Source organism: Malurus melanocephalus, unplaced genomic scaffold (genome assembly GCF_030028575.1).
Source record: "Malurus melanocephalus ecotype Western Australia unplaced genomic scaffold, MMel_1.1 scaffold_291, whole genome shotgun sequence".
Taxonomy (NCBI): Eukaryota; Metazoa; Chordata; class Aves; order Passeriformes; family Maluridae; genus Malurus; species Malurus melanocephalus.
In genome coordinates, this window is record NW_026623523.1 from 930,528 (window position 1) to 943,386 (window position 12,859).

Sequence of the window (12,859 nt, forward strand, 5' to 3'; positions counted from 1 at the left end):
GTGGATTGTTGTCAGAAATCAGGAATCCATTTGCAGTTGATGATCATGCAAGTTTTTCTCATATTATTGATTTGGTTTCATGTATCTGATTCTGTAACTGTTTACTAGAAAAGCAACTTTCTTCATTGTAATTACTAACAATTTTTGCTCCTTTAATGCATTATTTAAATGGGAAAACCAACAAATTTCCTTTAGCTTCCGTCTAGGTAAAAGTAATCAAGTTAATATTTCTCCTGTTTTTGTTTGGTTTGTTTTTGTTTTTTTTTAATTTCTTTAACAGGATTGTGAAGAAACAACACAGAGAAACAGGCAAAAATTACAAGACTTTGAAAAAAGCTGTGAGAAACTGACCAACGAAAATATGTCTTTGAGAAATATGTTAACAAGCACTCAGAAGGAGCGTTCATCTCTGCTGGCAGCCTGTGCACTGCTGTCAGGGGCCCTGTTTCCTCTCTACAGCCGATTGTGTGCCATGTCTTCCCAAAGAGACCTTCTGCAGGGACAGGTGAACCTCCATGAATTAGTGAACCAGAACATCAGGAGCATCCTTCAGACTCTCCCCACCAACCCAGAAAACAGTCAAGATGAAATAAGGCTGAGGCAGAGGAGAACCAGAGAGCTGGTTTATACGTTCCGGAGATCTGTGGTTGCAGTCTTGGCAGCTAACAGGTTTAGGCTTCTGGCCCGGTATTCTTGTTCCCTTTTCGTCTGGACAAGCAGCTCAAGAGCAAGCATTGGAATTCAAGTTTGTGTAGGAGAATCCCGGGGCAGGCGTAATGTGTCACGTAAGTGAATTGTTTTCAAAATATGGTGTCAAATTACATGGTTAGTGAATAACAAAGATTATTATTATTATTATTATTATTATTATTATTATTATTATTATTATTATTATTACTACTTGGGTATAAAGACATGTTGAATGATATTTTGACAACTATTATTTATGGATTTATTGGTTTTTTAATGTTTTTTGGTAAATACATTTCACTCTAAGAGGAAACGCCTAGTCTGTTAAGCATTGCAAGTAAAGTTGCAACTGCACACTATCACACCATCTGATATCCTTGATATTTGTGTTATGGAATTCAGAACTAGGTGCTACTGCATCCTCTTGCAATGTCCCTTAATGATTACCTATCAACTTTTTTTTTTTTTTTTTTTTTTTTTAGTTTTTTTTTTTTTTTTTTTTTTTAAAATTTTTATTTCCTACTAAAAACTGAAAAAATTTGCTTTCTGATTCAGGTAAAATATTAGCATCGGGCTTCTAAATTTTTTTAAGAGATTATGTCTCCTTGTCCCTTTCTGTTGCCACATCAGTTTATGCTTTCTCCTACAAGGATAAATGGTATAAAAAGTGTATTGCAATCTAGAAGACTGATCTAGAAAAATTCTCTTTCACAGGCTTTGAAGAGGAAGGAGTTGACTGCATTGAAGCACTTGACTGGCTGACTAGCTCTAACCTCTATACTGCAGTAATTGAATCCATCTCTGAACTGCAGGAGGTTCTTAACAGACCAGGTAATTTTAACGGTATATTATTGCAGCAAAAATATATTTAAAAAATAAATCAGGGTGGTTACATCGTTTCCATTTTTAGGATTTTTTCCAAACTATCTGTGTCTTATCTCTAAAGTGATACTGCTGAATGTTATAGATCTCTGACTAGGGGTTATATCCTGATCTAGTCAATACAAATTTTAGTGGAGCTGTTTCCCTGAAGGAGTAAGTTTATGGCTGAGGGAAATAATAACCCTCTTCCACAATCTCTGAAAGACCATGTCTTTGTACTATTGGAACAAATTAATTTTTATTTTTAATGGGTGATAGGATATTTTATCTTTTTGGTATCTAGAGCCATGGAAGCAGATGGCTGTGGAGTGCTTCTGGAGTTCATTTGCAGCAAGAACTGATATAGGTTCCCTTGCTTCATCTGCATTGCTGCCATCCCTGGTTCTTTGTTAACTTGTAGTTTTAATGTCTCAACATTTCTGTCACAGAAGAAAGGATATAAGAGGGGCAATAATTTATATGAATTCATTAATTTATATGAAGCAGTGGGACAGAGATGAGGTGATGTATATCCCAGAAGGCAAAACATTAAATTGATGCAGAAGTTGCCATTGAATCAAGAGTATTTTGATTCAGTTTCAGGTGTTTTCTTCTTTGATCATGATGTTTACAGTAACTTGACTTCGCATAGCAACAAAGCAAAGTTTGTATTGTATTTCAGGTCTGATATTCAGAATATTTATAGTTTCCACCCTGTATCATGAAAAAGAATTGCATGTTACAAAAAAGTGGAACTAATAACCTGCTTGATGTTTCCTTTTTGTCATTGTTTTCTTAAAGATCCAAACTCCTGGCTTTCTGGGCACTCACTTGTCAGTGCAGCCAGGAACTCCTTTGCAAGACTGATGGACAGTCTGACCACAATGATGGAGACAGTTCAAGTGAACCAATGCAGGTGCATTGTTTTCCTGGAGAGGGACTCCCTGGTACAAAGACTGGCTTGTGGGCTCCTAAGAGTGACTACTCAGGCCCTGGAAGCAGGATCATATGACAGACAACCCAGCACGGTAGGCAGATTTACAGTCCTCCTTCATGGAAACAGAAGATTCCCAGTAACAGCGAAGCTCTCTTGATAGCACCTTTTTTTTTCCTTTATGCTAGTTATGAATCATGACAGCGAAGCACATCCATATGGACACTCAGAAGTTGATTTGTCACACATTAGGGTGTGAAGAGATCTTTTCTCTTATTGACAAAGAATTTTTGGAAGAGATTTACTGTATCCAAGCAGAAGATTTTTTTCAACTTCTATTCAGAATTGTGTTAGCTTATAAGAACAAATTTGCTTTTGTCTTGATGTAATAGTTAAGGTTCTTTTTCATTACTATTTTCTCGTGTTTACCATCCTTTCTTTCAGTAAAGATAACCTTCTTTCTTTTAATCAAAATGAAAGGATAAACCCTTTCATAATATTTTATTGTAGATTTTAGGTGAAAATGGAACTTCCTTGTATACAGAATTTGCAGTAACCCTTGGTAGATGAAAAAGTAGGTTCAAACTTTTGCCCTTGTCTATGTCTTTTAGAGATGGAGGAATAAATTATTGTTTTGTCTAAATTTTCTTGAGTATTAAATATGTTTTATTTAATTGCTAAAATAAAAAGTTTTATAGCACATCAATTTGCTTCTGTTTGCTGACAGAGAATCATAGCAATCTTGCAGCAACGAGTATTTGAACTTTCAAGAAGGCTTCATACAGCAGAGGGAGAGTGCCGCACACTGAACCTGCAGCTTTCAGAATTCAAGTGGGCATTCAATGAGATGAAAAAAGATGCTGAAAAAGCGCACAAACTGCAAGAGGAATTACATGTACTTCAGCATGTAAGTATATTTGATTTAGAGACTCTCTTGCTTAAAAGAGATTCTCCTTTTTTGCACAATTTTTTAAATTTGAGTTCTTTCGAAAAATAAGCATGAAATTGATTTACTATTGGTAGAATTTTCCAGAAAACTTGCCTTGTAAATTTCACTAAAGTAGAAGTCAGATTTATTTAGAAATACATCTTTTCCACTGGAGTTTTCTTTTGATTTATAGGGGGTGTTCTGTATAAAAAACAATTTGGTCTTCAGTAATCCAGGTTCTTCCACTTGTTGGAAATATTGATGTAATTTAAGTATCCTAAAAGATTTCACTTTGACAGAGTAAAGTCATCTGAAATGAGGCTATTCAATAAGAATTTTCATGAGAAATTCATGAAGTATAAATATACAGCAATTTAAACTCTGTATGGATATTGCTGAATGTTATAATATAAAGCTATAATTAATAAAATACAAATTTTAGTGGGTCTGTTTTCCTGAAGGGGTAGGTTTTTGGCCAGTGAGAAAAAGGCCTCTCCTACATTCTCAGCACCACAAATACACAAATTTCCACTTTTGCTGATTGTTTTACTGAAACACTGTGGGTTCCCAAAACCTGAAGCTTAGTTGGTAGAACTCTTCAATGTGTTCCAGTCCAAGCACTTCCAAACACAGAGCATTTGCTAGATGATGTCCCACCCATTGTTCTTCCTGTTCCTGATGGTAAAATGGATTTTTTTTGAACTCAAATGAACAAGGTTATATCTAATMATCTTCAATTTTGTTCTTAACAGGTTTTATTCCCTTACAGTTCTGGGATAGTTAGATGAAATTGTCATGGTTTAGACTGTTATTTAAATGCAGATGATGATTTTTCTTGAAGAATTATTTCTTCTTTCTGAAACAGTTTTTGGAGGGGAGAAAGAATCCAGGGGGATGTTTAAAAGATTAATAAGATATCCACTAATGTGCTAAACACTGATCTGCATATTTTTCCTTCTAAATATTGGTGTTTTGAATCCTAGGGTGCTAATTTGAATACAATAATGAATGCCAAGGCTTTGCATGAATGTTTTTTACAAACCATACAATAATAAACTGGCCTGCCATTTTATTGTTCAGTGATCTCTCTTCATGTTAAAAGTCCTCAATATTCATCCTCAGCATGTTATTTCCTTAGAATCTGGTATGTTTGCACGTGGAAATTAGAAAGTCAGGTAGGGAAACCAGTGCATATTGTTACAGAATCAGACAAAACCTATTTTTCTCTCCAGAGAATGACCAGCCAAGAAAATGTACATGAGGAATTACACAATGCTTTACAGCGTGAGCATGAAGCAAGATTGCTTTTGCAAGAACATGAGAACAGGCTTCAGGAGTTAAGTAGAAGACTGGAAATGCACCCTGAAGAAGAGACAGAGAAAAGCCAACGCTTAAGTGCATCTGTGAGGGTAAGGTTATTTTTCTGAAATAGTCACCAGAATTTTATCTTTTGTTTGATAAGCCAAATAGTGCTCTCTGTGTGTAAATAAAATAACAGGAGTAAATTCACACATACTGCTCATTCTGCTGGAATTTTAGACTGATCAGAAAACACCTCATAGACCTTTTTGTTTATTTTTGAGCTTTAGATGTTTTGCTTTAAAAAATTTAAGAAAAAGTCTTCACTAATGATTTTTCCCTTTTTTGCCTACAATAATCTTATTTTCTTAACCACACTTGTACATAGCAAATATACTAAAAACAGCGGGGTTCTGGGTCAGTAATGTTTTGGCTAGGAAATTCATAAAACCTTAGTCTGCAGTGGTCCACATCTACTTCACAATTTGTGTTCCACTTTGGTCAGTAGCCAATGGCATATAGTGAAGTTTACTTGGGCTGATGGGTAACTCTGCTGTCTGTCTGCTGGCAGAGCACCTCCCAGGATACAGAGGAGCTGAGGAGAAGGGACCGACTTCTGGAACACCAGAAGAGTCTCCTGAAACACATGGAGGAGGACCGGCAACGGCTGCAGGCGACTGTCCAGGCGTCAGAACGTGCCCTTCAGGGGGCAGCAAAGTGAGCGCTGGGGCCTGGGGCACATCACTTAAAATGGCCAAAAGTTCAATTCCTATTTCCATGGGTAGACTTTTAGACCGGGCTAGTATAAGGCTGGAAGACAAAAGTATGTCTGCCCTTTGTTTTTTAAATTCAGGGATAGTCTTCTAAAAAGAAAAGCATTAGTTCAAAATACTTGGTGATATGTTCTCTGCAGTTATTCCATAATAGTGCTCAAAATTCTGAATGCTGAAATATCTGGCAAATAAAATACCCATGATATCTTACCAATCTGACAACACCTCTTTGGCAGATCCTAAAAGTTGTGTTTATTTAAGAAAGGTTGTTTGTTTTTTTTGTTCTCTGTTTCCATGCCATCTTTTTATAGAGAAATACAATTTATTTAGAGTAAGTACAGAAGCATCAGCTAGGTGACAGATCTTAGCTGCCCAAGAGACTGAAACCCATTTTGGACCCAGTCTAGCCTGTGGGACAGGATAGATCTTTCAGCTGATTTCAGARAGTTTTGAATTTAGACCTAAACCCCACACCATTTACACCGTTACCTGGAGTAGAAGGAAATGTTCAGGCATCAGTCTTGAAAGAATTGGTAATCAAAAGGAGCTCCCTGGACATCAATAGCTTATTACCAACCTATTGTTACAGTCATATGGTCAGATGAAAAGATAAATCATTGCAGACTTTGTTATCTAATATTCTTATCATAGTATGGAATATGTAATATGAATATGGTTGGTCCATGGCTAGGATTTTTAAAAAAAACTTAGTTTATTAAAATTTCTCATCATATCTGGGATCATTCAACATCTGAAGAACAATATCTGAGACGCTTTAACGGTTTTATGCACCAGGGAAATAACGTAATTCGTACAGTTCTCAAGGAAAGGTTTAACAAGCTAATTAAAATGACCAATGTTATTTGGAATGATTGGATCAATGAAAATATGACCTGAAGAAGGAGTTGTTCTATCTAGAAAGCTTGACCCTTTTCATGTTGTCCCAATCTATTTTGCACGCTTTAAGTAAAGATCATTCCTTGTGTCCATTCCCATGGCCAGAAAAGGTGATTTTAATGTGAAGTGGTTTTAAAACAGGCACTTTTTTCCATACATAGCAGTTGAATATTAACAAAGAAAACTCCCCTTCCCTTCATTGTTCCAGCAACTCTTCACAACAGATGGGTTTTTTTTTTTTTCTCGCTTTGGAACATATAAGCACAGTAAGGTGAAATAAAAAGAATCTGTCAGTGTCTTCCAATACAGGAATGTAATATCATACTGCTAGAGTATTTTTATGCACTTTATCTCCAAGACATGATAGTTGTTCATTGATATGACTCTAATTCCATAATTTTAATTTCTTATCCCCAACAGAAGCACCTTCCATACAGAAATGCACCAAACAGTGATATATCAACTATTTTTAGACTTAGAACTGGAGATACGAAAAAGAGAGGGAAAAWTCTAACAGTTTGAGTTATCAACAATTATTTTACAAGACATGACAGTAATAATGTAGGAAAACATTAATTTCTGCATTAGTAGAGCTTCAGTTCCATAAATTTACTGTGTTGTTCTTGGTCTTTTTCCCTTTTCTTTTATAACAGAGACAAAGAGGTGCTCATTAATGATATGAGAGTTGTGGAAGCCACCATGATTGCGGTAAGACTTTGATGTGTTCCCCCTGATTTGTGTTTCCAAACAAGCCAAAGCTTTAGAACTTTTATTCTGTTTATTCTTCCCTGTTTATTCTCAGGGAAGGAGAGAAGTTGTTAAAAAGCAGCTTCCTTTCCTAAGAGTTGAAGTTATCCCCCATCAACTTCTTCCACCCTAAAAAACCCCAGTGAAATAAAATGCAAGTTTCTAGTGCACAAACAACTTATTCTGATTGTAGAAGTTATGACTATACTCCTTTTCCTCCCCTGACTAAGCCCTGTTTCTATTTGCCAAGTGAAGATTAATGGAACTTCCAAACAACTGGCAAATTGTTGTGGAGTTAACTCTGCTGAGAAGGGTGAGGTCACATACAAAGTGGCCATAAAACATCTGGCTTTGTATGTGCTACTTTAACCTCTTAAAAGTCATAAATAGGAAAMGAAAAGGCACTAAGTCATTACCTGTGGTCAGAAACTTTCATTATATTTTTTTAAAAGAGCATTTTAAATCTCGTAATAATCTCAAGTTGTCTCTTTGAATTGTGACATTCTGCCCTGGTACAGGATTATTTAAAATCCAACCAAAAAAACACTTTTTAGGAGAAAGGGTTATTTTCAACTACAGCTCTAATGGCAGATTGTTCTATAACTGTTTTTAATTTAGAGCAGCACAGAAGAAAGAGAAAAATTAGTGTTTTTGTTACTTTGGAGTATCAATTTCCCTCGCTACATCTTTAATTCCTAGCAACAGAGGAATTTATTATTTATTTTAGCTTCTGTGTTCTCCAAAACTGTGGTTAACTTAATTTTTGGATGTCTTTTTCAAGTCTCTGTTTCCTTCAACTTTTGTTGAAAGTGACAGAAAGTAAACTATGTGTCTCATCTGAAACAAATTGTGCTGATATAAGATTTCTTTTCTGCAACCTCCGTCTTTATACTGGCTTCTTTTAGACTTGGGAAACAGATGTCATGCAAAAAGTGCTGTGTTTATACATTAATTTGTATATGCCATGTCTTTGGTCTTTCTCATTTCAGACCAGGGCAAGATGCTTTTGTAGCATTCTCTCCCAGCATTCTGAATTAGAGGTTACTTGCAATGAAAAATTAATCACTCTTAATTTATCCATGGACTTTTGGCCCAGTCGTAGATGCAAGTCCACTCAACCAGCTCAAGGGGACCAGTTCATCCCAGTGAATGTGTTTGAAGGAGAATCACCACTGATGCTAGGTTTTTTCCCTTTAGCTCAGAGAAGAGATCTTGGCATCAAATCCTTCAGCCACAAATCTGCAGCTCCCCGTGCTGCAGCTGGAGGTCTTTCCAGAGGAAGCATTCAGGGGCAGGCCAGAAGCTGTAGCATTCCAGGTTAGTGTCTAAACCAATCTTATTTCATTTTTTCCAAAATCTTCTTTCATTTTTTGCTTCTGTGATAGAACAAGCAGGTAGACTGCTCTGAACGTGTGAAGAGCAGAAAGTGTCAAAGCTATTGTAGTCAACAGTTGAAAGACATATAACTTCCATATATACTCTTGCATATGTTGTTTCAGAGGTGATGGGAACTTCTAAATTTGCCAATAGTGTTAAATAACTAATGTGAATATGAACATGGAGAAATGCATATATAACTGAAAATTAACATCCATTTTTTTCCCCCTTAATATACACAAGATTAATTTTTAAAAACTCCATAAACAAAACAAAACCCAAGTAAGTATCCCACAAACAAACAAAACCAAACAAACGGGACAAGATTTTCATGCTCCTTGGTCAGTATCAGATTTTTTTCAACCCATAATTGCAGAATTAACTGTGGATTTTGAGTATTTCTCATTTAAAATAAACTGCTATTTAAAATGCTTGAATATGGAAGTTATTTTGTTCATGTAGGTTTATAGACTTGCATATTTCAAAATATGTATTTTGTTAGGAGAAAACTACAAGTAGGAAAAAAGAGAAATGAACCAAAAATGTGCCATATTTTAGCTCTGAACATGGATTCAATGAAACGTCTCCTGATTGTTTTTAAGTTTGATGTCTTCTACAGAAATTATACCTTAGTCTTTACAGTTGTGCGGAATACATTAGTGCTAAGACAGAATATTTTTTTTCCCAATGAAAGAATAAAAGGCAGAGTGAGCACATATTTCTTTCATTGTGCTTTTCTGTCCGAAATAGAGAGAGGACAGGTAATCAAGTGAAGTGCAAGGAACTTAGGCAATGCAAGTATTCCATACAGTATGTACATTTCTGCAGTAATTCTTTCTAATTTACTGTAGATTTTACTTTCTAATGCAGTATATAATTGCAGGATCAGGATCACAAAATCAAGCACTCAACAAAGGTAGATTTTAAGCTGGAAATCTTTCATTGTTGCCCTCTTGCATGCACACATGCATTCCAGCGTGATAAAGATACCAGTCATGTCTGCAATACTATGTTTCCACACTAAAATATGTAAATAAGTAATATGTAAAGCCTTGAGGTACCTGTGAACCTTAATTAGCACAGCTGAACTTTTCTGTCAAAGGGTAGAATTCTGAATGTTTCCCCAGCACAATGATGATCCATTTTAGAGCTGCACAAGATATTCCATGGGTGGAGTCTTTTTAAAGGAGGCATTGTGGCAATCACCAGCTTTTAAATCCTGCCTTTCTAATTTGGTAGCGTTAGCTTCTTCTTTTTAGAGCTCACAATGATTGCAGAAGCATCGGCAGGGCAGCCAGTTCTCTCTTCCTTTCTGAAAGAGAATCAGAAATGTTGCATTTCACGTTTGTACAAAGTGCTTAAGGTACAACTAATGCTAAATGAAGTACGTGCTGGGGAGCTTGCTGATGGGGCAGAATAGTAAAGTTCTTGTTCACCTGGCAGCTTCAGGGGTACTTGGTAACTTGGGGCATACACAAACGGCACTAATGGTTCACAGTCTGTGTCACTGAACTTAGTTTTCTCTTTCCCTTTTCTTCTCTCTCTCTTTTTCTCCTTCTCCCTTTCCCCGTCTTTCTTTCCCCTTTCCCATCTCTCTCTCCTCTTCCCTCATCTCCAGTTTCTGTTAGACAACTTTAGTAGTACATTATTGAGGTTTTATGATCACGTTTGCCTTTTATAGCCAGGCGTCACCTAATTAACTTTAATTTTACTCTGTGTCAAGCTGTGCAATCCTGTGAATTTGAGTGGGGTAAGCAGTAAGGAATCATTTTAGGGACACGTGGTATTAAAAGCAGTGGCGTAGTTTGCAGGCACATCCTCTAGAACTGCCTTAATCAATCTGTGACAAGCATATTTCAATTAAAAGCCTTATAATCTACAAGAATCCTCTTTTAGGACCATAGCATCAAGGCATTTTGGAGAATCTTTCTGACAAAAAAATATGTGTTGAGGTTAATTTGCCACTGCTGTTTCCTACGCTTCATAATGAAATAATTTTATTGCTTGCAGCTACATTAATTTCTATTCTGAAAAGCAGTAGTGTGAAATCAAAGAAAGGAAAACTGCAAAAATCATTGTAAACACCCATTTGTGCTGCTAAGTTGATTTTTATCTATACCACCATTTACATTCAAAAGGCCAATTTCATGCTCTCTGGAGGAGAAAACTATAACTTCTAAAATGTGATTAACCATTGTAAAGAAGACCAAGAGTCTGAACAGATAGTTGAGACTAGTCAGAGTAGGTATAAAGTTATCAGTACTGCCAGATCATTTGTGCTCTCCTGTGCTGCTAATTTTATCATCCGTCGAATCAGTATTACACAACTGGGACATTCTTCCACTACATACATGAAAACAATTACATTTCCCCAGCTATATTGTAATCAGATTATTTGTTTTCAGAGGCCTGTAGGTTTACAGTATTTATTTTGTTTCTGCCAAATTAATTCTTTTGCTGCAGAATGGAAAGATTAGTAAATAGACTTATTTTGGAAGTATGAACATTTGCCTGAAACCGTGTGGTAATCTTTTGTGAACAGGAATTGAACCTACACTGAGTCTTGCATTTAAATAAAATGAAAAATGGTATCAACTGTTCAGTGCTGCACTTCATGCTTGAAAGCATCTCATCAAAACATTTTCTATCTGGGGTGTACAGTCATTTCCTCTTCTTCAATGCTATTAATAGTTAAGATTTTAGAAGAAATACAAAATACAGTATTAGACCTTTTTAATGTTAAAGTCCTGGGACTGAAATATCACCTGGCTTACAAACTTCATTTGATTTCTCTGATGAATAAAAACTATGTCCTCTGCAATGAATTTGGATATATGCTATTTGGCATTTAAGCATAGCTTGCGTAGCACTGATGATTTCTTTCATTTTTATTTAAAGGCCGTGCTTACAAGTTTTGTGAATATCTACCACCTGATATCTTTCGCAATTGAAGCATTAACAAGACGACCAGAACCTTCTCAGCTTCGCTCTGCACCTCTAGCGATCAGTATGCCTCATGAACATGCCATTGATGGTCGTGTTGCACCTCAAGCAGCCAGTGCACCTCATGTACATGCCACTGATGGTAGTGTTTCATCCCAAGCAGCCAGTACATCTCATGTACATGCCACTGATGGTAGTGTTTCATCCCGAGTAGCCAGTACATCTCATGTACATGCCACTGATGGTAGTGTTGCATCCCAAGCAGCCAGTACACCTCGCGATGAACATTTTCAGACTTGCTTTGCACTCCAAGCAGTCAGTACACCACGTGAAGAATCTTCTCAGTCTCGCTTTTCAACCTACACAGATGTTACACCAGGCGACGATTCTTTTCAGCCTCGCTTTTCAAGCTACGCATCCAGTACATCACGCGACGGATCTTTTCGGCCTCACTTTAAAACCTACATAGCCAGTATGCCACGCGATGATTCTTTTCAGCCTCGCTATTCAACCTACACAGCCAGTACACCACGCGACGGATCTTTTCAGCCGCGCTTTTCAACCTACACAGTCAGTACACCAGGCGAAGATTCTTCTCAGCCTCGCTATCAAACCTACACAGTCAGTACACCAGGCGAAGATTCTTCTCAGCCTCGCTATCAAACCTACACAGTCAGTACACCACGCGAAGATTCTTCTCAGCCTCGCTATCAAACCTACATAGTCGGTACACCACGTGAAGGATCTTTTCAGCCTCGCTATCAAACCTACATGGTCGGTACACCACGCGAAGATTCTTCTCAGCTTCAGTTTGCACCCCAGGCAGCCAGTACACCTCGTGAAGACTCTGGTCGGCTTCGTTTTGCACCCCAAGCAGTCAGTACACCTCGTGAAGACCGTGTTTCATCTCGTTTTGTGCCTCAAGCAGTCAGTACACCTCATGCCCGTGATGGTAAGTCTGCTTTTCTAGCATTTACAGTCACTTGGATGTGGTTTCACAACCAGCATCTCTCTTGGTGCTGCACAGCTGCTGTCAGCAAATACAAATGATACTTCATTATAAACATAATGGAGCAATAAAAGTGGTGCTAACAGAAACAATCTGAAATATTTTTCAAAAGAGAAAGGGGTTAGTGAAAACTAACACAGAGATTAAAACTACTACTGTATTTTTTTTTTTGTTCCCTATTTGCTTGGATATTTTTTGGTTTGGTTTGGTTGCCCGTTTGGTTGTACTTTTTTGGTTTTGGAGGGAAGGTGGCAGTGGCTAGGTGGGTGTTTGGTTTTAGATTCTTTTTTAATAAAAATTTTTAGCTTCTTTCTTTCTTTCTTTCTTTCTTTCTTTCTTTCTTTCTTTCTTTCTTTCTTTCTTTCTTTCTTTCTTTCTTTCTTTCTTTCTTTCTTTCTTTC

General features: G+C 36.8%; 1 protein-coding gene across 1 annotated transcript in view; it reads left to right on the plus strand.

Annotated features, from left to right (window-relative positions):
* LOC130579752 (coiled-coil domain-containing protein 171-like) overlaps positions 1–12,859 on the plus strand; it is a 33,384-nt gene that overhangs the window by 16,606 nt on the left and 3,919 nt on the right. Inside the window, exons 9-16 of the mRNA XM_057376788.1 lie at positions 281–785; positions 1,405–1,521; positions 2,353–2,579; positions 3,213–3,392; positions 4,646–4,822; positions 5,284–5,429; positions 7,036–7,090; positions 11,405–12,401. Of these exons, the coding sequence (XP_057232771.1) occupies positions 281–785; positions 1,405–1,521; positions 2,353–2,579; positions 3,213–3,392; positions 4,646–4,822; positions 5,284–5,429; positions 7,036–7,090; positions 11,405–12,401 (2,404 nt within the window). The remainder of the gene's footprint in view (positions 1–280; positions 786–1,404; positions 1,522–2,352; positions 2,580–3,212; positions 3,393–4,645; positions 4,823–5,283; positions 5,430–7,035; positions 7,091–11,404; positions 12,402–12,859) is intronic.